General features: G+C 36.7%; 1 protein-coding gene across 1 annotated transcript; it reads right to left on the bottom strand.

Moving 5' to 3' along the window:
- Window positions 1-1,208: 1,208 nt before the first annotated feature.
- Window positions 1,209-24,963, bottom strand: LOC110853594. Its single transcript, XM_022101879.2, has 6 exons — window positions 24,687-24,963; window positions 23,369-23,727; window positions 22,081-23,244; window positions 19,626-19,811; window positions 1,631-1,713; window positions 1,209-1,506 (listed from the first exon to the last, which is right to left on the bottom strand). The coding sequence occupies exons 2-6, from the start codon at window positions 23,702-23,704 to the stop codon at window positions 1,416-1,418; spliced, it is 1,860 nt and encodes a 619-aa protein (XP_021957571.1). The 5' UTR covers window positions 23,705-23,727; window positions 24,687-24,963; the 3' UTR covers window positions 1,209-1,415.
- Between the last annotated feature and the right edge of the window lie 603 nt (window positions 24,964-25,566).

Genomic DNA, 25,566 nt, shown 5'->3' with positions numbered 1-25,566 from the left:
TAGTTTACACTCATCTTCTTCTACATTGTGTGTGCTTTGTAAGTGTTTGAAGGGCAGGGAGAAAGCAAAGGGAATTAAGGAACCCTGCGGGTATTAAGTAAGAGAAATCCAAACCAGCCATCCGTCAATTACGTACAAATCCTGTGTACTGGAATTTCTGCATTTTCTGATCCTCCTTACTCTTGATGCAGTGGTGGCATGAAAGGCTAAAGAAATGAACAACACAAACTTCTCAAAATGTATGAATGAAAAATTTAATAGGGAAAAAATTTATATGAAGAAAGTTTCCGCTGCTGTAAATATTTTAAACCAAAACTAAATAATTTACTAACATTTTTTTGTGTAAAAAGTTATGATACGCAAATAGGTCAACCCACTAATGAACATACGTGACACTTTTGGCTTTAAGGCTTTAATTCAACCTTCAGGTTATATATGTAGAGCATACTTTCTTCCAAGCTTTATAAATAGATATACTGCAACTTTTCTTCTAAATAAAATGTAAAAGTTTTTATGTAGTTTCATAAAACTTTTCACTTTTTCAACTTACCTCCCTAGTTGTATTTGCCAAGTCTATTTTATGGGGGAGGAAGGTTAAGGGATGCAATGATCTCAATCTGGTTATTTAACAATATTATTAATATACTATATCGAAATATCTATCTTATTAATTCATTCCCAAACTAATCAATAAAATTTAAAAATAGTGTGCTGCAAAATTTTGCTAAACCCAACACTTTCCTATCTTTGTTCATCTTCTGTAAAACTGAGCAAAGAAACCAACCCCGTCGCTGCATCCATCGCTGTAATTTCGTTATACAGGATTTACAGGCAGAACTTTGTACGAGACTGGTGAAGAAAGCTCACCCCGACTTTTCCCCACGCCATGTGCTCCGTGATGCGCTGACTACGCCGGCCTCTCGTTACCCCACATGACATGATAGGAGAGGGGAGAAACTAGAAAGTAGAGAAACTACGGTTTTAAGCTGTCCTTCTCCAGAAGAACGGCTCAGCCAGGACCAAACTTTTGAAAGGGAGTGAATCAGTGTGGTGCGAAATTTGTTAATCTTTGGAACATACGTTGTATTAATGCAGGGTCGTCGAATTCTGGGATTATGAAAAGGTTAAGGTGGCCAACTAAAATTTTAGATAATTAAAACAAATAAAAAGTTTAAAATATTGCATTAAATATAGATAAACGTGTACTATATGTTTATACGTTATATTTATTGTTTCCTTTTTTGAATTTTGACAAATTTAGTGCTAAATACATTATTCCATAAAACTTAATGATGCTTCAAGAAATAATTGACATTATGTCATATCAGCGAGGGGAGGGTACATGTTTAAAATGCATTTGTCCAAAAAAATTAATATGCAGTACAACTAGAATGCAGATTATTAGAAATACGAATTTAGTGTCCACCGACTGGACTATCCGTGAAGGGTAGTTCTGGTCGTGAGAGTTTAAAGTACGTCGTCGGGCTTGGCAGGGGTGACACATCTCTGAAGTAAAAAGAATTACAAAAATTAGGGTCTAGTAATACTTAATATTAGTTTTTGGGTTGACTTGATGTGTTTTAGATGTTTAAATGATTTAGTTTTGACACATGTAAAGAATGCGACTAACCTTTCATTTTCAGATTCATAGTAACAGTCAATGATGTCATCGATTGCCAATCCCCATTCGACGAGGAACGAGTTGCCGTTGTCCTGTAATTAGAAAGACCATAAAATTTATTATTTTGATCTAAATACGAACTATTTATGCAATTATGAATTTATAATAGAAACATGAACATGAAAACATAATTATATGAAAATTATATGCATGCATAACTACAAAAACTCGAGATGTGAATAGCGAGGTTAACCTTAGGAGCTTTTTAACCGTCTCAAACTGCCTAAATTATTGCTAAAGACGTAATTATTTGTAAAATTATATATTTAAACAATTATGCACGGTATTGTTAGTATGCCAGAATTAACATGCATGATTGCTCATAAAATTTTATAGCACAAAGTGTAATGATCAGGGATTTATCCTATGCACATTTATGGAAAGAACAGGATACGAGCATAATCCAATTTACGAGATTTGGCAGATTACTCAATTGTGGAAGTTTGCGTTTCGCTCCGTTATATTTAGAACCTTTAGTTAGTTTCGTTACAGGAATTACACTTGCCACCCTTAAGTCAATCTTCTAATTGTGTCACATTCACTAAGGTCACACAATCGTTCGTGGTCATTAAGCCGAGTACTTTACTTTACTGGTAACTAATAGGATAATGTTGTGTCACGGCATGTCCGGCTATTCACGAACTCATTATTTACTACAGACGCAGAGAAAGCGGATGAAATTAAATCCAGTTAATGCATCCCGTCCTGTTGGTGTGACCAATTTAGGTATTTTATATTGTTATTAATATTCACACGTTAAAATTATCCACTCCAATAGCTTTCTTTTGTGCAACCGTTCTTTGACACGTTAGCAGTGGACAACTAAAGAAATTATTGGTAAGGATTGAGAATATAGAGAGAACTTTTATTTGACCATAATGACCATGCAAAGTTTGGTTTAAGGTTAATTATGCAATTAAGAAGGACAATTTAGTAAATTTTCTGTGCAAAAACTAGATATACAGAATCATTATATACTTCTTTTCACTTCAAAATCAAACGGAGTAATCCACCCTCTGTACATGAATATACCACTATTTTGCCCCTGAAATCACCCAGATGTATTAACAATTCTCGCACTCCTGTCTGCAAGACTTTACTGATATATTGTCATCCCTTTGTAGAGAATTTAGTATTCAATTCGAATAAGATGAGACATTTAAATAAATTGTGGTGACATTTATGAATGAATTATGCCACCTTGGGAGGCCATATGAAAATGGACATTTCATGTTTCTTCTGCCGGAATTCTTTGACACGGGGAAGATCGTCAAGTTGACAGTTATTTATGTGGAGGGCAAATCCCTCCGGGTCCTGCACTCCATCTTACCACTTCTTTTAAGTGGGAGTGACAACTGACGGCGACGAAGAAGAGGAAACGAATGCATCTGGTGAGACTAAGCTCAAACAGGTAAAAAAGGTAATGGTGGTTGAATTTTCTAAGATTTTAGATCTTGGAAAGAGAACGAAAGGTTGTACAGAATGTAGGAAATGTTGTTGGACACAAATGTCACGTTTACAGCTCAACCGTGACTTTGGTGGTGGGAGAAAGTGAGTAAGTAGAGGGTAAGAAAGTACACTCGAGAGACGACCCACCAACTTTTACCCTCTGCTCTCGAGTTCCATCATCAATAAAATCACGCGTCTCAACTTTCCCCCGAAGTTAGACTATGACAACTTTCCCTGTTTGTAGCCCATGCAAAAAAAGTACCAAATTAACCTGAAAGAAAGCGAACAAAAATTTCTATTTAAAGACGAGCAAGGCCCTGACAATTACAAATTACAATGTAAAACAATTTTGTCATAAATAAATGGGGTCACCAACTCTTAACTTATTTGTCTGATACTCATTTCCTTAGTTCGTAGGTGGGAGCTCGTGAGAGTAAACAACTCCCAAGATGGACATTTTCTCGGAACAAATCTGAATTTAATTTGGATCCTCAAACAGCAAGTCAAATCGGTCCTGCGAGTGTTGTTGGCTGATCATCAGCAAGTTTGTGCTACGAGAAACCAATCCATGTTTTTGAATCATTCTACTCTACCTATGTCTCATCTCGGTACCCAAAAATGTACGGAAACGTAGGCCCGCATCATAATGGGGTTGGGAATATCTTCCGATTTCTGCCCAGTAGCTATTATCAAGGCGCACATACGTACTAACCCTCTCATCAAATCCTATCACATACACGCCAGAACGGAATTAACTCGAGTCTTCTACCCACAGAAGAAAGCAATCATTTCTTCGTGGGTTCCAATCCACGCGAGATTAAGCCATCCAACTTACAGGCATTAAACACATGACAGTAGTAAAACCAGCAGCACAAAAATTTCTTCCCCCTAAGCATGTAATTTCCACCGACAAAGTGAAAGTAACGCGAGGTTTCATCACCCACCAGAAAAGAAAGACGGACATTCTGCAACCCCATCAACATAAGGTAAACTGTCGTCGTTCGTCCATGTCTAAAAAATTAAATGAGGACCAGGCACGGAATTTCGTGTCCGAGTTGCCATTTAAAACCTCAAATTATGGAGCTTTCTCTCCTCGTAAGGAAAACGGTGATGATTGTTTGGGTCAGTAATTTAGAAATTCTTGTCCCATTTTTTTAAGAATTACGTACATACGTTTTATTTTGGTAGGGAAAATGCATCCAGGATTTACAGAAGTTCTCAGCAGAGTAAATATAATGTCCTGGTTTGACTAAACATGTATCTTGGGGGAGCCGGGCCTTGATTCTTTCGTGTAAAAGTTAGGGTTTAGCTGTTGCTCTGTCACATGAATAATTCAGAACTCCACTGTATAAATTTCTCTTATTCGGTAATGATAGGCGGACGGGGAAAAAAGTTTCAGCTATAATTGAATTCATATTTAAATGGGACTGTAAAGAGAAACCACTCGAAAATATGGATTGCGTACTCTTAAGATTACTACTTTTGTTGCGAAATACGGTCAAGGGGGCTGGATGGGGTGTGAGCTCCTTATGCAGCTTGAGTTTTTAGATATTTTGGCATTTTCTGAAGGTACAAGTCATAATATTACAGTACAAGTCACAATATTAGACTTAACCCAAAATTAGATGATGAGACTCTCTTACTCTTTCTATGATTGTTCCACGTCACGAAACGAGGGAAGTCTGTGCATGACACGGATCACCGAAAATACCAGACAAGTTTGTGGTGTAGTCCGTGTTCATTTTGGGGTTGGAAATCACCCTGGATCTAACACCAGTAAAACGAGGAATTGTTGGAAACGTATATAAGAAATGCGATACAAAAAGTGTCAAATGTCACAAATGCAAAATTACACTTATCGCCTGGAGAAAGTTATTTTTCCTGTGGCAGAGGCCCGGCTAAATAATGGAGAACCCAACAAATTGTGACATCTGCAAATACCACCCGAGTGCCGCTTTCAATGAGTGGACCCCAACCCCTGGAGACGTTAGTCCTGCCTATCACTCTCACGAGCAGAATCTGCCATGCACCATTATATTCCCCAAAATCTTTCTCTACGAGAGAAAATAAAACCGTTTTCCACTTTCTTCCACAATTCTGTCTCCGACTTCAGCTTCAGTTTCTGTAATGAGGTTCCCAATCACATTGTAATTTATGCGTCGAATGCAAATTAGCAAGGCAGGAAAATTACCCAATCTGTCTCCAACCAAGCCACCCAAGAATAATAAAAAGAAGGGAATTTCTTTACCCCAATTAATCGAGGTCTGGGGAGGAGGCTCTGCTTCCACCATCACCGCATTTTCTCTTAAAACTGTTAATTTTCTAAATCCACTAGAAAAACAGATTGCAGAATGCATGCCTCGTTTGGTAAATAGTTAATCAGACGGATTCTTCCAATTTTGTTCATTCCTCGAAGTTTATAAGAAGCTTACTCTTTTAAGCTAGACCACAAATCAATGCCAATCTGGTCTGTGTCTTCGTAACTATTTAAATAATTGGTAGCAGTGGTGTACCAGAATATTTAGATGGAAAGAGTTTGTCTACATTTCAATAGCTTTATAGGAACTACGTAAATGGTATAGTATTTATGAGCAAGTTTTCAATTTATCATATCGATTTGTCACAAGTAATTTAATTATTTTTTACTAATTAACTCAGAAATAATGAAATTCTACAGAGCACTGAAAAATAGTTGTCTTTGAGGTGTTGCTTTGCCGGTAGCTTTTCACGCAACAAACAATTCTTTTCATTGGTTTCTCTCAATTTTTCAACCCTTTCACTTTTAAATGAAAGGGTTGAAACAACAAGAAGGCATGATGCGTTTTCGAATTCTCGGAAAATAAGTGAAATTAAAACTTTTTCCCCCTAGGTTCACTTACGCGTATTGGTGAAAGCAACCTATTCCTTTGTCAACTAGAATATAATTTTTTCGCTGAAAAATCTCTTTAATTGCGACTTCACTCGTCTCAAGTTGAGATTCTCAACTCGGAATGCCCTCTCTCGCGTTGGCCCAATCTCAGCAAATTTTTTAGCACAAAAATATGCTCATAGAACACAAAATTATTCTAAATAGCAAGTTGTACTATCGAAAATGTTCTCCCCGAAAATAAAAAAATTCAGGTATCAAAAAATATCTAAAAAAAATATCTCTCATTACCCCAATTGCTAACAACACATCGTCGCAAAGCCGTACACTCGTCGTCGTATTTACCTTATGGATTTCGTCGCGACGCCTAAAAAACTTTGTCCTTCCTATTCAACTAACTTTCCCCAACTTTCGCCATTTTCCAGACTTTCGCCAAGAGTTGGTCGAACTCGGAATGCAGCCAGCCGCCATTTTGTTTAGTACTTCGCAAACTAACTTTCCCTTGGCGTATAACAAAGCCAAAGTTATGTAGTTATAGTTAGTTGGAGGTTGGAGAAAGTTGGTTGGTGGAAATTTTGGACGTGGGGGTTGAACTTTGTTCACAAACATTTCGGGAAAGTATTCGTAATGTAAAAGTTTGTTATGTATTAAAGTCTAATGAATCAGCAAGATGATAAAGTTCACAACTAACTGTAGCACACTGAACTTAAGAATTTTGTTCAAGTTGTGTACAAGTCTGCCAGCCAACTAAAAAATAATAGTGACATATGGGTTAAAATTAATCTTAATTTCAATCCGTGATTTTAGTTATGTATGTTCAAGTTGATTATATTTTGTGTCCAATTCCGTCTGAAATTATGTTCAAAAAATTTATTTACTCTGAAATCTACGTATATTTTCCCATGAGTCGGGTGAAAGCTGATGAACTCTTACAACTGACTGGGACTAATGTGAAATTCAACGCCTACGACATTTTCTTGGAACGGTCCACTTCTGTCCGTCCGTATAATGTAATTGGCTGAATGGGTCTTTATAGAGCCTCAGTCGGTGTGTTAATTTATCAGTGCGGACTTATCCCAAAGCCATGTAATATCACTTTCCAGTCACGAAACACGTACAAACGAACTTTCTCCTTCAAAATCTCAGAAATGGTTTGTTTTCTCTGAGATAAAGAATGTTGAAGTATATTAGTTTGCCTGTAAACTAGCTAAATTCTAACCAAAATATGTTGACCAATCATCAGAAAATGTTCACTGCACTGGCTATAACATGATCCCATGTTAATCAAGCGCCTTTTACTTGGTTCTTATGATGTCTAAATTTCACGATTGCACGTGTGGAGAATGAAACAATTTGCTTTTGATCAGGGTAAAATCAAGTGAAACTAATTAAGACAAATGTGAGAATAAAGGGCAAATATGACAACGCCAACAATACCATGATTAAGTTACACTTATTGGTTTCATTCCATCTCGTCTGCACAATCCACACTTGAATTAACAGTTATTGTGTTATTATAATACAAATATATCGGTGAAAGCGAAAGCGGGGACCTGTGCGAGAAGTGGTGGTGTGAGGTTGCTCTCTCCTTGACTTTCTTCGCCTTGTATATGTCTACATACATAAATAAGTGGCGTATTTAACTTCCATACTACACATTTTCACGTGTACCAAGATTTCATTTCAATTCTTGATAACAATTCTCAAGCCCTGAGTGCGACGGCAACATCTACCACACAATAACTTGACAATAGAGCATCGAATAGTAAAAGTCAGTACGTTGCATTGTTACCAGTATGATTTACACCATCCAACCAACAAAACTTTTGCCTCTTTCCAGGTAATAAATTCTGAATGAGGACAAGAAGACTAACGCAATCTCGGTCTTTTATCGGGCCCACGTACTCCTGATCTCAACCATAGCATGATACATATACATACATATCTAACTCCGTGATCTGAGCAGAATTTCTTTTCTTGATAAAAAGTTACTCAGGCCAGACCAAACTGGGGATAATCAGCAACGACTGATTTATTGGGGTCAACTATCAGTATTTAACAATCTTATTGAACCCGGAAAGAAATTCGTCGCGTCGTGGAGGGGCATCATTGTCATCAGCTTATCTTCCAGGGATTATTTGTCGTGTAAGAAAGAAAAAAAGCCAACCTCAAATTTCATAGGTTTGCAAGAAAAATCCTAAATTTTTGTCCACAGCAAAGAGATCGGACAATATGGAGTAAGCAACATTGTGATAAATTTTTGTATCAATTGGTTTATTGAATTGTATATTTACTAAGGTCTAAAATCTTTACTTCAATGGAAGGAATACGGTAAGTTTGAGCCCCAATCAACCCTATTCTATTTACTTAATGTTACTGCTCAACCTGTTATAACTCAATTTTCATCTGTAATTAATCACACTTTGCTTTCCTACTGGGAGACAAATCTCTTCTCTTGAGCTTGAACCGCTTTCACCACTGCTAATTCCCACCAGACCTGATTTTGGTCAGGATTTCCATTGTAATCCTCACCAACGTAAAGTGGAGTGGAAACAAACTAGAATATAATTCACTTCAATTCAACGTCCGTATTTCATAGTGCAAATATTATTATGATAAAATGATATCGAAATACAGTATGGACATTTCAAGATACGCGTTCAATTCAAATAATCACGAAACTGATTCATATATATATTAGGTGAACTACAATTACTTCAACCTTAGCCTTAAACTTTCTATCATTTCGGTAGAACATGACGCATCCTTAAACAATGACTAACTTTATGCTGAAGTGGAAGAAAATTATTAATCAATCAAAGGCTACAGGAAGCATGTAGTACACAAGCTTATATGCAAAATACACGAAAAATAATGTAACTCATTTTTCCCCTTCCACATTTTTATGAACCTTAATTTACTTTTTCTCAAGAACAAGAAAACCAAAGGAGAATATATACAAATAGGAAGCCTCGGATGCACTCCAGGTTTAGATTAAATTTTTACACGTTTCATGCAGGTGTTGTTCGTGATCAATACGCTCACTTCGTTCTAGATGTACATGGTAATTTGGACCGATTAGGGTTTCTCTTAACCCGTTATTTGTATCCCAATTTGGTGTAATTTCGTGGAAGCCACAGCACATCGAACCGACACGTAGGCGGACGCAGGTTGTGCATACATAGTCCTTCCAATCAATAAATATCAAGCTTTGTGGTGAACCAGGCACATTTCTCATTGTTAAAGGGTGAAACCCCTTTATAGGAATGTCTCGTCTGTCTGTCTGTCCGTATTGACGATAGCTCTCGAATTTCGATATGCGGTTTTCATCAATGTGCTTCTAATGTTTGAGGAGGGGTTAAGGTCGAATATGGACGACCACACCCTCTATCACACTCCCTCGGGTGGTGTGGTCATCAAATTTGAGAATTAATATTTTTGACATGCTGTCCATGAAGGTGTCCTACTGATCGAGAGGGTGTGCCCATGCCCCTCCTAGTAGCAATGGGGGAATGTGAGATTTTATGAAATTTTGAAACAATATTGTTAGAAATGGATAGAGAAATTGAAAGTGACAAGGGCGTATGACTACACCCGGGGAAAATGAGATTTCTTGGTTGGGAACGGCTGATGGGTTCCACCCTTTCGTTGCATTTCGTTTGTAACGGTTTATATTTTCCTAGCCTTTGTTCTCGTCAAACAATGAAGTTGTTAAATTCAAATAATATGACATTCTGCTAGAGCTTCAATTGCTTGAATCAACTCCACATTTCTACGCGTATACACCACCAAAGTCGATTTATGCTGCTGAATAGTTATATTCAAACATGCCATATTAGCACAAACCAGCAATGCCTAAACGTTGTGGTTGTTTTTCCGTATCAGATACGAGACACGGAACCGTTTCATGTACAAGGACCGCCTTCGCCATCAACAATTCAGCACTTTCTCCACCCAGGCAGACAACAACAGGTTGAGCTGCCCATAAATTGGCCCAAGATAAAAAAGAACGAAGCCAATCGCACCCTCGTCACAAATTCATGTTCTCAGCAATTTTCCTTTGTTCCGTAACAAGGAAAGAAAAGAGAAAAATGCACAAAAGAACAAAAGAAGAGTAAGGACGGGGTGTGTGACTGTGGGGTGAAAGCAATTTGGATGATGATAAGGTGGTCGTGTCATTTCTTATCTTCAACAACTCGGAACTAACCGCCATAAATAGTGAGGTAGAAGGGCAGATACAGATACAGAATACGATCTGCATATAGGGGGTTATGACGCAGTTGAGAACTTCAACTTTAATATAGGTAAGAATAAAAAAAATAGTTTAAAGGCTCGTCTAGAATTTTAAACTTCAGGTAGTGCACTTTTTATAAGTGATTCATATAAAATTGTCCTAGTATAAAAGCCCTTGTGAAAGCAGGTTTTAAATTTTAATTATTCCTAACCTCTTTAATTTGTTTAAAAAAGTAGTACAAAATTGTAATAAAGTATTGAAGATTAGAAATTTAATCCGTAAAATGCAAAACGTTTTGAACTCTAGCATTCATACCAATACGACGCCATGATCCTTTTCAAATATGAAAAAATGTACCACTCATGCATCCAATCAAAACTATTCCTGCACGGTCCCTTAAAGAACACCAAGTCCTCGTCCAACTCCGTCGTCGGTGCGCCATCACGACGTCGTAATAATAATGCTACAGCGATAAAATTCTTGGGTATCGTCGCCAAACAAACTTTCCTTTGCAGACAAACTTTGTCGTCCAACTTTGGCCATTTTACTTTCCATACTTTCTACAAAAGTTGAAAGACCCAGGAGAGAGATGCAGCATCCATTTTGCTGGTTTTTACTAATACCAAGTTGGTGACGACATGACCAACTTGGTAGGTTTGGATGCTGGAGAAAATTCATAACTGATATAAGTTTTCGGATAATTTCAGACCAGCCGTTGCAGTATATATGTTTAAAACTTTTCTATTTTGTAAAACTGAAAGTTTGAAAATATGTACATATTAACTTACTTTTCTTAGTTAGTAAAAGTATTGTTCTTTGATGTGTGTATTGTTCTGGGTGGAAAAACTTTGGAGATGTAGATTAATTCATTAATTATGTGTAGTTGACCTCGAGACTAGACCAGGAAAGTTGAAATTTTTAAACATCTTGTGTCATGGAAGTTGAATGGACCAAGTTTTTTTTCTTATTGTAGGTGCACTTGAATTACAAGTATTACGTAGTATGTGCATAATATGCAATGCTCAAGAAAGGGATAAGAAGGTGAGAGGAGTTTAATCTTCGGTTTTTTTATCATTTATTTTATGGTATTGGTTTTTACGATCTTGGAATTTTGGGCACGTCCACTTAATGGCGATGTTTTAGGGGCTCTTGTCCTCGCCAGAAGAAACCAATTTACTGCATTTGTGACTATGTAAACCCCACTTAAAAAAACATGATCTTAAAAATGCTATGTAGCATTTTATTTCTTACACCTTACACCTTATTACACCTTATTTTACACCTTATTCCGAGTAGACACCGTTGAGAATAATATGAGACGAGCAGCTTCTCCAACTTAATGAAAAGGATTAAACGCTGTGTACTGCTGACTATGCAGGTGAAAACTAATCAACCGTGGTCGTAGAAAGTAATACACTCGAAGAGGTTGTGCTTCTTCGAGTTGCATTATTGAGTCGCCAATTTTTCTTGAAACGATTACATAGTCGGATGAGTGTTAGTTCATTTGGATCTGTCGCTGCGGTACCTTTTTTTTATAAAACTGACACATTACTACTTTCTAAATTTCTTACAAATTATTCAAAATGATGGAAACATGGTGTCAATTTCTCCCTCCCTCGAGTTCTTTAAAATGTGTAGCTCGAAAACGTGGAGACAATCAAAATTCAATTTCCGGGTGAGATCCGCATAACTCACATTTTCTTTCACAAAAACGTCCCTGTTTTTTATTCAGCTCGGGGAACACAGAGGAAAACAAGAGGACAAAAGTGGCTTCATTCCAGCACACACTCCACTGCCTGCCATTCAACCGATTTAGAAAGAGATTTTTGTGAAAAAACGATTCTTCACTAAATAAAACAACATTAAATCGTTCCGACGCAAAAGGGAAACCACTGAAGAGACAATTGACTTCCTCGGTTTGTATTAAATATATAATTCATCTGTTCTTACTCCAATTTTTCAAGGGGATTAAAGTCTCTCATATAATAAATGTCCGTCCCATAATTTGTATGGTTGCTCAAATAAGTTTTCTATCATTTTAAAACTCGGTCAATTTTATCTACCTATTAATAATATTATAATATAATAATAGTCTAATAAATAAGCTATCTTGTTCTACCTGCACATATTACTTAAACTAGAAATAAAATATGATCGTTGAACCCTTACATTTTAGCTTAATTCTGTCTCATGACGCCACATTCGTCGCATTTAAACATTCGAGGAAGCAAGCCCTGTAGTTCTAATAAACACGTGCATAAGCCGAAGTGAAGGAGAAAGTTGGTTCGTTCTTCTTGAGAAATCTCAGTTTCACATTTCTGTCATAGAATTTTCCTACATATATTCTCTCAAACTTTTCCCTCTCTCGAACTCTGCAGCCGTCGCCGTCTTGATTCCACTATTAGGACAAAAGGAATAGGAACAACAAGGAATTTTTGTGGCGAGGGAGAGGAGCAACCCTTTCTTTCTTTCTTTCCCAGAAATTCCATCACAACATTCTCTTCTTTTTACCAATTCCCGTTATCCCGAGAGTGCGGGAAAGAGGAGTGATTCGATGGATGAATAGGGTATTCCAGTTCTTTTTTATCGTGCAGTAAGTAAGCCAGCTTGTAATGGGGAAAGGTATACTGTAAAATAGTACGAATTTAGACGTCAAAAAATGTGAGATGTATTGAAAGGATTGTTGAACAAAATTTGTAAAAGTTTTCATTTCCCAGTGGTCTTTTTGTATCGTCTGCTTTCTGTTTGGTCTTGTTTAACAAGGTGACAACATCACGGATGATCGGACATCGGAATGATGTCACAACTTGTGTCGTTGGTTACATTTGTTTGTTAGACCAACGACCCAAAAGAGGACTGATGGATAAGCTTATTGATGAAATATTTAATGTTAACATTGGTGAAAGTGGGTAAACATTGGACAGTAGAAGTTGGAAGGAAACGCTCAATTTCAATTTATTCATTTCCCTCTGGTCAAGGATGGTCATCTTGAGAAGGAAATTGTGGAGTAGACAAGAATTAAAATATTCAAAGTGCGGTGGTCATTGAGATGCCGGACTTCAAAAATGCATTTATTTTCGTTCGATCCCTCTCAATTTTCTCCCCCGGGGTTCCCTTCTTCCTTCCGCTTTCTCTTCTACTCTGGGGAAATCCATTGAATTCCATGTCATCTGACTTTGGATGAATGGATGGGATGATGCATTTTGTGTATTTTCGACTGACCAATGTTTGAACATTGTCGTAGATGTAAGGAGAATTTGAAAAAATGTAGCCTTTTCTTTACGCAAGGTTCGTATAATGTCTCCAACAGGTCAATATACCACATCTCCCTATTTCTATATGTATTATTTTCTGTCTTGCGTTCTTCATCACATAAAAATTCACAGGATACAAATATTACTCGAAAATGCAAATGGAAGTAGCCAGCATTTCCCTATCGGGTATGAAATTGGTTTTCCATTTTCCCCATTGTATTAGGTCGGCATTCGTAATATTAAGGCATGGAACAAGATGTATTAAGGGTCCAAAATTCTCTTAAAGGGCTTCACCCTTGCCCATTTCATTTCGTTCTCACGATTTCAAAACTGAAAGAACTCAAAACAATGACTTTCACCGGATTGGAGTGAATCTACGCAGCCATGAACGCACTAACTCACTTAGCAAATTGACTAAGAAATTGAAAACTTCTTTTCAGAACGGTAATGATGAGACGGATGGCGAATGAGAGTTGAATGGAGTGGAAGACGGAGGAGGGAGAAAGTGTGCAACCCTTTTTCTTGTCTTGAAAGTCCAAGGCGGTGGATGCATGATGACGATGCGATGACAATAAAACGAAACAGGGACTGGGAAAGAAATAAAGGAAATTGGAATTGACAGAAACGACCAAAGGTGAAATCCACTCCGAACGGCTCAGTTGTTATCGTTATTCTCGTCTCCTTTCTCCTGTGAGGTCTCCTTCGTAAACAATTCCATTTAGAACCGACTTTACCCTCTCAATGTTCTCAAATCCACTGGAGAAAGAGTTTGGATTCTTATAGTTTTCAGATGTTTCGTGTTGCGTATGAAAGAATGAAGGAGACCTGATATGTGATAAAACTTTGGGTATTCAGGCAAAAATATAGACATGAAATTACTCCGAGTTATTATATTTTAGCATTCGTGCGGGTATGAAATGTGAGATGAACTGTGACAGGGATGAAATGGGGGGATGAGGTGTCCGTGAATCAATGGATTTAACAAAGCTGGGTGAATGGATGGAGGAAGGTCATTGGAGAAATTAATCACAATTGATTTTCAATTAGGTCTCCTTAACCGGATTCTATGCCAAATCTACTCAAATTTACTTTCACCAGTAATTCCCAGAAGGAAAAAACGAGGTGTACTTGATACATGAGTGTCTGCTAAATGTTTCGTTTTAAATTAGATGTTAGAATTTACTCCCAAATGTTAAGATGTTCATAAGCTGATCTCTTAAACTAGACGAACATAGTGTGAGCTTGAAATTAATACCATCTGTAAAAACCGTCGATATGTTGGACGAATGTTCTCGATGTTCTTCCATATCAAGGCAAGAGCACGCAGATAACTGACCGCTCGTGGATTTCTCTTGTTGGATTCGGGGGAGCCGCCGTTCTGACTCTTTTGCAGCCATACTTAGATGCTGGTCGTCGCATCATAATCGATAACTGGTTCCACAGCCTCAAATTAGCAAGGATGTTGAAAGATCGTCTCACGTATGTTTTGGGGACTGTACAAAAAAGACGGAAAGGAATTCCAAGGGGTGCAAGGATGACTCGAAAACTCAGAAAAGGAGAGGTTGAAACCTTTAGTGATGGAGACGTTTTGATAGAAAGGTTGGTGAAATATTTCTATTTATTGTTTTTTTTCAAAAATTTAGAACCTCTTTGTACATACAAGATGGCAGGACAGGCGGGAAGTGCTTATCCTCAACACTTTCATGCCCCATGGAATGACGGAATGAAGCCAGATACAGTTTTACTCTACAACAAGACCATGGGTGGGGTGGACAATGTCGATAAAGCGATAAAACCCAACCAAAGTCTCCGCAAGTCATACAAGTGGTATAAAAAGGTCGCATTTTATTTGGTCGAGCTCTCGGTATATAATTCAATGATTATGTACAATACGACCCAAAACGATCAAGTTGGATTCCGCCGTCTTAATTACGAAGCGTTCGTCAAATCAATAATCCACAACATTCTCACGAAGTTCCCCGTAGCACGGAAGCCAAGAGGAAGACCTTCCCAAAGCCGTGTCTCAGTACCCTTAGCGAATATGCATATTCCAGAACGAGTTATGAAAGAAAACGGTTACCCAAGCAAATCCGATTGTTTCCACTGCAAAACAAAATTGGGGAAGAGGACGATTACGCAGTTCAAGTGCCTTGCTTGCGAGAAACGTTTGTGCATTGGTAGCAGCGTCTTCAACTGTTTCAAATTTTATCATGACGAAATGGTAAGTCGAGAACATGCTGTTTATCTTTGCTGAGAATTTATGTAGTGTATTCACAAATAGTTGCAGTTATCGCAGCAGCAGGTATCGCAGCAAGTAGTGCCACTAGCGGATCGCAACGAGTCACAGAACACTGGACAAAATTCACCACGTTACGATTACAATAACTTGTTTGAAATATATAATGCATCCCAAAATCATGATAGTAATGTCATCAATGATGATGATTTATTGTTCGTTTAGTTAATTGTTGTACTACTATGAAAATCAAATCCCACTGTCATGTCAAAAATTTATAGTGTGTGCCATTTGGCTCAGTTATATTGTTGATTTATAATTGAAATTTCATGTTCAAAAAGTGTATAATGTTCTAATTATTGTTCGCGAATCAGTTCTTGGTTCGTAATAAATCAAAACTGCATAAGCAGAATAATCAAAATCGGTTTGCATTAATTCAGTCCCCAACTGATTTTATCACCGCCCCACAACTCGGTCTCAATGGTATTTTGCACCCCAGAAAGTCCGCCCTCAAGAGCAATAGAAACCATTTTAAATTCCGTTTTTAAATGGTATCCAGGTCAAAATTAATTAGTTTTTATAAGGTTAATGTAAACATAATAGCTAATTATTATTCTTATCCATAGCGACGCCATACCTTGACAAAATTAAAATTCTGTCAATATGAAACTTATAATTGAACAATCTTGGAAACGTAAATCAAATTCTTGGCAATCCATACGCATTATTTCCTCAATATGTATCATATCATGAAGAAAGATTTGTTTTTCCTTTTTCTTAGGTGAAGCTATGGTGATCTAATGATTAAAAAACACCTAAGTATGCATTTACTACAACATTCAAAAGTGACAAAACCACATTACTTTACCATTTCTTAACGGATTTTTGTGAAATAAGTGCCGAGAGTTAATTATGATGGTCTAGTTTTGGATTCCAACTCTGGTCGGTTGTGAGCCTACCCATTCCTGAGATATTCTCAAAAAACACCCTCCAAAAGGTGACATTGCTTTATACGAAAAAATTGAGGACCTAAATCAAAAATGTACTGTGAAAAAAAGTTTCTAAATATTTTTAGCTTTCAATTAACTTTGAGATAATCCAAATCGGTTAAGAAATGGCCACAATATTCATAAATGCAAGTACCACTGTCCACGTGGTGGTATTGCATATTGCTATGGTTCGTTGCTATTGCAAGTATTTTAATCGCGATTCCCTTCGCTTCACCTAAGCCGCCCGTTTTAGGGATCTATCTTGTAACAAATTCAATGAAATGGGACTCACAGACAAATCGTCACGCATACGTTCAATAATTATCTAATTTTCACAAGTCTTTTAAATAAAAATCAAAATATGCACCTTCTTTAAACCTGTATATAACATGGACTTTATTTTTCTCTCTAAAACCCATCCACTCCTATTTAGCTTTCACCACTGAAAGAGCATGACTTTCATATTTCCTCCCATGATAATTCATACCATAATTACAGACGAGGAAAACTAACTTCTTATTAGATGAATAAAACTGAGAGCCCCCATTTTATCTACACGTTTGCTTAACCACGTCATTAATTGCAGTGGTGCTAGAGAGGAAATCTGAATAGGACATTAAAAGTTAACGACGAGACTGCGATGGTAATTAAGCTGTCTTGGAATAATATATATTTAGTTCTGCATGGTTTTGGTTTTACTTGATTGGATAAACGTACTTGGGCATGGCTCTCATCTTGGGTGGATGAAAGCACGAAAAGAAGGAGGATAGATAGAGATAAAACGAAAACCACAAGACCACTATTCCCTCTACGAGTCAAAGAGTTTTCCTCCACTAACATAAATACATCGAAAGAAAGGGGTTTCATAATTTTGGCCATTTCGAAGCCGAAGGGGTCGACACATGCACTTACTTTTATGATCGCACTAAGCACTTGAGGACACACTTTACCAAAGATGATGAAGCGACGAAAGGGGAAGAATTTAGAATTTATTCGTGCTGGACTGTTCAATATTTGATAGTCGAATTTGGATATTATCTCCTCTCCTCCTGTCCCCGTAAATCTAAAATAACTTTGCTAACCAGCAGAAGGACAGAAGTTAAATACAGACCATCAAAAAAAATTAAGGGTCGAAAGTGATAATGCGATTGATTTCCCTGTTTGGTCATCCAGTCGGAAATATAACGCTCCACACGGGACTACTACAGGTCATCGGTATTGAAATTGGGCTTATTTGAAAACATAGTCAAAGAAAGCTTAACAGTACATGCAATCTTGACAATGTGGGTAAACTTTGAGCGAACGCAGATAAAATTTTACACTCAACATGAGACAGACTCTACATTACAAAGATGAGAATATAAAGGACAACTAAACACGAAATTCCACTTTTCTAGAGTCATTAACCTCACAAAAATATGATTACCTTATTCACAAAGAAAAAAGTTTCAGAGAAAGCAACCAAGAAATATCCAACTTTAATTATGTCTGCTTTCACTATCTCCACTATTTTACAATGTAAATAGTGTAAACCACGAGATTTTATTTTTCGTCTCGCGTGACATAACTCGACCCCCATTTCTGCGGAAAGAATGGAATAATCATACTTTAGCATCTTTCCAAGATCTACAGACTTTCTCTCAGACGTGAATGAAAACTTTCCCGTCGCATGAGAGAAGAAACTGCTAACCAAACACCTTTGAATTTTTAATTGCGTTTACAATTTCTTATTCCAACTCATCGTCATCCAGAATCCAAATTTTCAGTAATGAGGGAGGAAAAATAAGCTTTAGGAAATACAGGGTTGCACTTCCTCATTTATTCTTACCACTGCCCCTAAAATGCATATAGAGGACATCTATTTGATTCTAAAAGTATGTGAAATGATGAAAATCTGGTGTATTCCATTAGTAGTTTTGTATATCTGTGCAATTTATTCCACGCAGGCCACTGATGAAAAGAAAGTTTTACATATTCAACAATACTCCTCAGACGAGACAGCAATGAAGGAAATTCCCCTCTCCATCTACATAAATATTCATTTTCCTACCCAAAAAAATCAGAAATGTTGAGGTTAATCATGACCAGGAGAGATACTCATTTAAAAATAAAAAAGAAATCTGGTTTTGTTTCTGGCATTAGAGTTTTTAGTTTCTTGGTTGGTTTGGATTTCTTGAGATTATTATTTCTACTTCTTTGCCCCTGTTTTGCTCATCTCGTAGTTATTAGGACCATAAAAATGGTGATGAAGCTAATTCGGATGCAAAGTGCCTATTTCGAAGCAAAATAAGTTTTAACTTTCACCACAATTGCGGCCTTGAAAGAGTGAAATTGAGGGGAAATCATTTACTTTCTTCGTTCCCTCGGATACCACCCGGGTTTTAAGGGCAGAATAAAAAGAGTCGTAATTTACCGATTTTTCCATCTTTTTAATAAAGGACTAACTGGGTTCTTGAATATGGTAGTGCAGTAAAACTGAATTTTTCACTTATTGACTGAGATGCAAAATATTTTTGCAGTTATGGCTGCAAGATTTAATTGTTTGGAATTTGTGTATTTTCAAGGTTGTATACGAGATTTTGACAATTTTGTAATTGTTAAATAATAATGTCTAGATTTCCACCGGGACAGCAAATAAAGGCGAGTCGTATGTTAAACAAAAGTAAAATTGCATAAAGTTGTATAATACCATAACATGATAAATCTTTAATAAATTAGTAAAACTTGGAAAATTATTCCACTTCTCAATAAGTTATTGCCGAATAGAAAAGCAAACTAATCATTTTTTGCAAAAATTTTATAATTTTCAGATCATACAAAATTGACGAAAATTGTATGACGCTGATAAAAGATGTTGATAAGCAAGCAAATAAAAACAATGAGAGAATACATATGTTAAAAATTAATTAAACCTACCTTGCAACTACTTGAAGAGGACGAACAACAACTCGCAACATCTAAATCAACCTCGATTTCCTTTCCAAGTTCTTCAATTTCAGGGCAAATTTGGTCTTTCTTCTGGATTTTTGCTTTCACTTTCTTCTTCCTCTTCCTATTCAGGTTTTTCTTCTCTCGAGACAGGTTTGAGGGTGTAATGTTCCTCTAAAATTAAAATTATGACAAAATTTTATATCTTACATCCCAATTTAATGTTGCACGAATTGAAGCTCATATTAGATTAGGATTGAATGCTTATTAATAGTTATTAAATACTTGGTTATTTTTCAAGTGATCGGATTGTCTGAGAAAATAATCCCAGAACCCCAACCGCTCTTTATTGCTTTCCCATTATGAAAACAAATCGAGAAATGAGTTAACGATTATGTTATTGCGATTGCCTACTTGCTCAAGCATCATTTTCTTAAGATGTAAATATACCCATATCCGTGGATAAAGATGAGAGGCACTTTCCCCAAGAAATGAATGAGATAAGGGCTTATCTTATAATGATGGAGAAAGAGAGTCATAAAAGCTTCTCATCTTCATTGCACGACACTACGCGGCCTCAATTACTTATTACTAGATCTTCGTCCCCATTATATTTCAGAGAAAGTAAACCTACCGAATGCCCGAATACGGGTTTTACTGTTTTACAAAGTATGTATGTAGGATGAGAGTGGATTTGAGTGGAGAGCCGGTATCATCGTCCACGCAAACTGCGGGGTAATTATGAGGGGAGGAAATGAAGAAGAAATCATAAAACGAAATCCACTTTCTCCTCGTTAGTTTGACTGGCCCTGGATTCTTTGCGGGGCTCAACCATAGAAAAAATTGTTTCATACACTAAAGCAATTGAACTGTGGGGTTCATAATTCGCAGGTAGGCTTTTAAAGACAAGGTCTTTAAAATTTTGTTAAATCAAATTGGACAAAGTATTGAATTTTTTAAAAAATTTCATGATTAACTTCTTTCGTAAGTTTAATTTGATAAATTACAATCTAATAATTTCTAAATATTCATGAATACATACATTTCGTTAAATAGATATGCAAAATGTAACGTGGAACATATCTAACTACATTTCCCATATTCTTTAAATAAAAAACAAAATTATGGAATTTAACTTGTTCAAATTTTTCATCTTGTAGAAATTATTTTAATGAATGATAATGTTATTGGTTAATAATAGCGATCTTAAGTCTTCCGCATCAGATCAGTTAAACTGAATCAACTCCGGGTTATTAATAATACAAATTATTGAATATTTATTGGCAATCGTAACATTAAAAATGAAAATTGCTTCCTTTCGTGTCAGACTATCGTGGGAAGTTTGTCAGTTTTATCTCGGTTTTGCTACTTAAAAATGCAAACCAGAAAGAAAAGTAAAACAGCTACAAAAACAATATTTTATATTCCAGACACAAAATGCTATTAACGATTAATATTTTTTGTCACAAAAACCTCAATTTATATTTTATTTTCATCAGAAAAAGACAACCTGCTTTACGCTGATGTTTTTTGTCTTACTTATAAACTTCCTCTGCGAGAAAATATTCTAATAGTCTGTATTTTCAAATGAGACCAAAATGGTAAAAATGCCCTTACCCCTCCGACCATCACGAAAAAAGTGAGAGAAAAGTCTCAACAAGAGGTTTATTTATTCTGACACAACCGATTTGTCTCGAAATCCTGTCTCTACATCATAATGGTGACAATCAGGATGGACTAGATTAAAATGGTACATCTGAACAATATTCTCGTTCTTAACATCGTACAGACTTGATTTTTATGAGGGCACATTTATTTTACCATATTCAATTTTCAGAATGGGGGTGAAAAATAGATTGGAAACGAAGTGATATACGAGTAATACGAGATTAAATATTATTAGACAATAAAAATGCTAAATCTAGGTTCTAAACCTCTGATTTCTTAATGAAATTTATCAAGTGGAATCCACTTGATAAAATGTATCCACCTAGTCACTAGTGGATCCAATTGATCTTGATACATATGTATATTCAAAGAAAATAAACACAAATTACAAATAGAATCACATTTTTATTTGATTTTAAGCTCTTGTAGAATCTGATCTGTTTTTTGTTCAAAAGTAATTTATTCTTTTTACTAGAAAACTAAAACCAGTCAAATGAATTTTCCACTCGAGCAAATCAATTATTACACTGAATGACATGAAAGAAAAAATGTGCTAAGTTCAATCAAAGTCTCATTTTCATTGCAAAGTTTAATCAACCATTTCAACCTTTTGTGGAAAGCGAATGCCTTTTTTTTAGACAAGTTCACTTTTTCCTGGGAAATATTTTGATTGTTCTTTGCGTGGAAGTTGTATGTACATATGTAATGCAGGCACTCATTCTTTTGTAGTAAAAGTTCTGCAACAAACAAATAAATTGAAAATTAAATCACTCACCTTTTGCACGATTGCGGATGCGATATCAGTAATGCTCCAACCAGCGTTGGGGATTTTTACGTGTTGAGATTTCAGTGCGGAATTCTCACCAGAGCCAACTCTTGGGGTCAGTCTCACATTTGGCACCTTAACTTTCTCCGTTCCACTTTCACAACCAATTCCTTTAGAAGATTTCGACCAAGTTGACGACAATGAAGACGAACTGCTCTCCGATCCCGAAACGGGTGACAAAGATCGTCTCTTAGCACAAGTTTGAGCTGACCGGTTTGTATCATTGATTGTCTTATTTGGATTTGGAGAGGTCAACCCTGGCACCGGAATTTTTTGTCCCATATTTGTTTTGCTTTTCTGCGATTTTAATGAAAGTTTTGATGAACAACTACTTTCCGAATCTGAAAGTGGAGCACGGGAAAAACTTTTCACTCCAAACACAGGTGAATTTTCATTGCTGACCAACTTTGGTGGCGGTGGGGTCAACCTTATGTTGGGCGCCTTTATCTTTCGTCGTGTCATGCATAAGTTTCTGTTGGACGACGACGACGACGATGACGATGAGGACGAACCACTTTCAGAGCCCGAAACTGGTGAAAGTGATCGATTACGTTTTCTCGTTTCTTTAATATCTATGTGAATGTTGGGAATTGAGCTTGTCGGGTTTGGAGCAGAATTTGAAGTGGTATTTGACATTGTACATGTCAGGGTGAAAGTCACTGTTGAACCATCCTTTGCCGCTTTTTGTAATAAGCCTGACACGCTTTCGTCAACAATTCGCTTCACTGTGTCCTCACTTTCGAGCAGGACTTGTTGTTGATTGTCTGTTAGAGTAACTTTGACTGCAGATTGTTGTGGGTTCCGTCTTAATCCAGGATCCTGCTTTTCCTTAATTTTGTAGTAAATTCCGTCAATTACCTCGACCCTCCCGCGACAGAGGATCTCCTTTTCCAAGAGGACGCTCAGCTTCTCGTGGAGAAAGTCGGCTGGAGAGTCGTCCTGTTCGCCGGGTGGGAGGATGAGGACGTGGGACTGCGTCAGGTAGTCGATTATCTGGTCGAGGGTGAAACCCGAGGGGGGCTTTTTCAAGAGTGGGGAGGAATAAGGTTGCTGACGAATTGTGGGGTCGGGCTCGCTCAGTTCTCGGAGCACTTTTATGAAGCATTTCGAAATCTGGAAAAGATTGGAAATAAGTATCTTTCCAAATTTTTAAGCAAAGCATGGGGGAAATTGGGACAGCTATTTTTAAGCCTAAATTGAGATTAACTTGTTAGCTAAAAAAATCATATGTAATTACCTCTTCATCCGAACTGATTCCCAAATTCATGACTCGATCGGTGCATTTATCGGGCGGTTTATAAGTCGTCTGCCCTTTGCTGATCACTTTGAGCAGAAGCCGTTCTCGCACCGCACGGTCCAAATTTCTCTGGACGAGGACCATGTGAATAGGTTCGAATTTGACTGATTGTGACGTAGACGAGGATGAATTTTGAGCACATTTTTCAGCGAGGAAACGAACAGCGTTGTAAATTCGGTTTGCGTCAGGACGTTGTTTCTGGGCGCGTATTTTCCGAACGGCCTCCAACAACCAAGCGTCCCACTGGTCAGATCCAGCTTTCTCTTTAGGAATCATTATTCGTATTTTGAGCTGTGACTCTAAAACATAAAAGAGTGATGTAATCCATTAATTTTGTGTAATTTGTTACTTTACTGATTTATTTATCATCACCAAATTATTCCAGATATTCTGTATACATTAATTAATGTAAGGTGTGAGTGTGTTTCAACAAATTTTGTTATTGAACAAGCTTCCAAAGAGTATATTTATACATAGAAAAGTTTATAATGCCGTAATGCACTTTGTGCTTATCACATTAAGGAATGGGTTCGAACGTAATTATCGGTGATTATTTCAAGTAATTGGCAAACACTTCTTAATTTATTTACATGAAATGAACCTTAGCTGCATTCTGAGATACACAAATTAGCCTATAACCAAGTTATAATAATTAATTGTGAATGCATTCAACTTTGGGTAATTTGGTTGCTGATAGAATTATGAATTTAATCAAATTTATGTACCCAAGCTAAACGAATAACACGAGAGTTAATTTCAGTTAGGCATCTGTATTTAAAGGAAATTACTAATTTCCTACTAAAGATTCAACCAGCACATTTTCTAAGTTCAAGCTCCAATTTTCAAAGTGTACAAACTTTCCAATTATTATTTGAAAATTGTTATTAATTTCTCAATTTTTTGCAAACCGGGTTAACATTAATTGTAAGTGAGATACGTGGGTGTGACAGGCGCATATGGGGCCATGGAACAAAACCACTTTAGGGTTTCAGTAGACTTATGGGATACTATATATATATTCAATGGCAATCAAAATCTGGGGGTGAAAGGCAGGGGCCCCTCCACATGATATTTATTTTAACGCATCCTAAGTGTGTTAATCAAACTTGCAGTATTTTGCGCTTATTTTACTATATGAATTTAAAACTTCAATAATTACAGAACTTCTACATTGGGTAACATTTACACAAAATGAAGAGAAAGTCAGAATATTTTCACTTCTAAAGTCTAAAGGTTAAAGTATTTTTGAAAGTATTACCTTGTGTATTTTCACATTTAGTTACTTAACACGGCTAATTTTCACCAATCATACCACCGATTATTTAACAACTGATTTATACTTTAGTAGACTTGTTTCACGAGGAAAACTTACAACACAATTTTCTTATCAACTTTTTCAAAGCACTTCAAAACAGGAAACACAACTTGTTCCTCAAGTTTGGGAATTCTTCCTCGAAAATCGTCGTACTTTGACACAGTTTTCACACCAGACTGGTTCATTCCTTGTCAAGAGTTTGGTCCTGACTGAGCCATTCTCTAGGAGAAAGGCGGCTTAGAAATGTAGTTTCCCAACATTCTCCCCTCTCTCCAGTCGAGTTGGGGGTAATGAGAGGCCGGCGTAGTCAGCGCATCACGGAGCACATGGCGTGGGGAAAAGTCGGGGTGAGCTTTCTTCACCAGTCTCGTACAAAATTCTGCCTGTAAATCCTTTATAACGAAATTGGGGGATGCAGCGACGGGGTTGATTTCTTTACTCAGTTTTACAGAAGGTAGACAAAAATATAGAATTGTTGGGTTTAGTTTAGTCTTGCAGCACCATATTTTCAGACTAAAATTGTTGGTAGCTTGGAATTCGACTAATAAAATATTTCGATATAGTAAAACAATGTTAAACAACCAGATTGCGATCATTCCAATATCAATAACGGGATAAACTCACAAAGTTTAATTGCATCTCCAAGTTTCCTCCCTCGTGCAACAAACTTGGCTAATAAAACTAACTAAAGTGAAACTAGGGAAGTAAGTAAGTTGAAAGTGTGAAAAGTTTCGTTAAGGTGGAAACTTGCGTTTTAGAAGAAAAGTTGCAGTAATTACATATATCTATTTTTAACATGAGTAGACGAAAGTACTTATCATGT

The sequence above is a fragment of the Folsomia candida genome, unplaced genomic scaffold, assembly GCF_002217175.1.
Source record: "Folsomia candida strain VU population unplaced genomic scaffold, ASM221717v1 Fcan01_Sc008, whole genome shotgun sequence".
In the NCBI taxonomy this organism is placed as follows: domain Eukaryota; kingdom Metazoa; phylum Arthropoda; class Collembola; order Entomobryomorpha; family Isotomidae; genus Folsomia; species Folsomia candida.
The sequence above is the reverse complement of the archived record's forward strand: the minus strand, read 5'-3'. Positions and strand labels throughout refer to the sequence as shown.

Bases quoted from the DNA above. Each gene is read 5' to 3' on its own strand.
- LOC110853594 (XM_022101879.2), bottom strand. From the start codon at position 23,704: ATGATTCCTAAAGAGAAAGCTGGATCTGACCAGTGGGACGCTTGGTTG. The intron at 23,245-23,368 runs GTAATTACATAT...AATCTTTTCCAG, and splicing joins GAATCAGTTCGGATGAAGAG to ATTTCGAAATGCTTCATAAA. The intron at 1,714-19,625 runs GTAGGTTTAATT...TTCTAATTACAG, and splicing joins CCTCTTCAAGTAGTTGCAAG to GACAACGGCAACTCGTTCCT.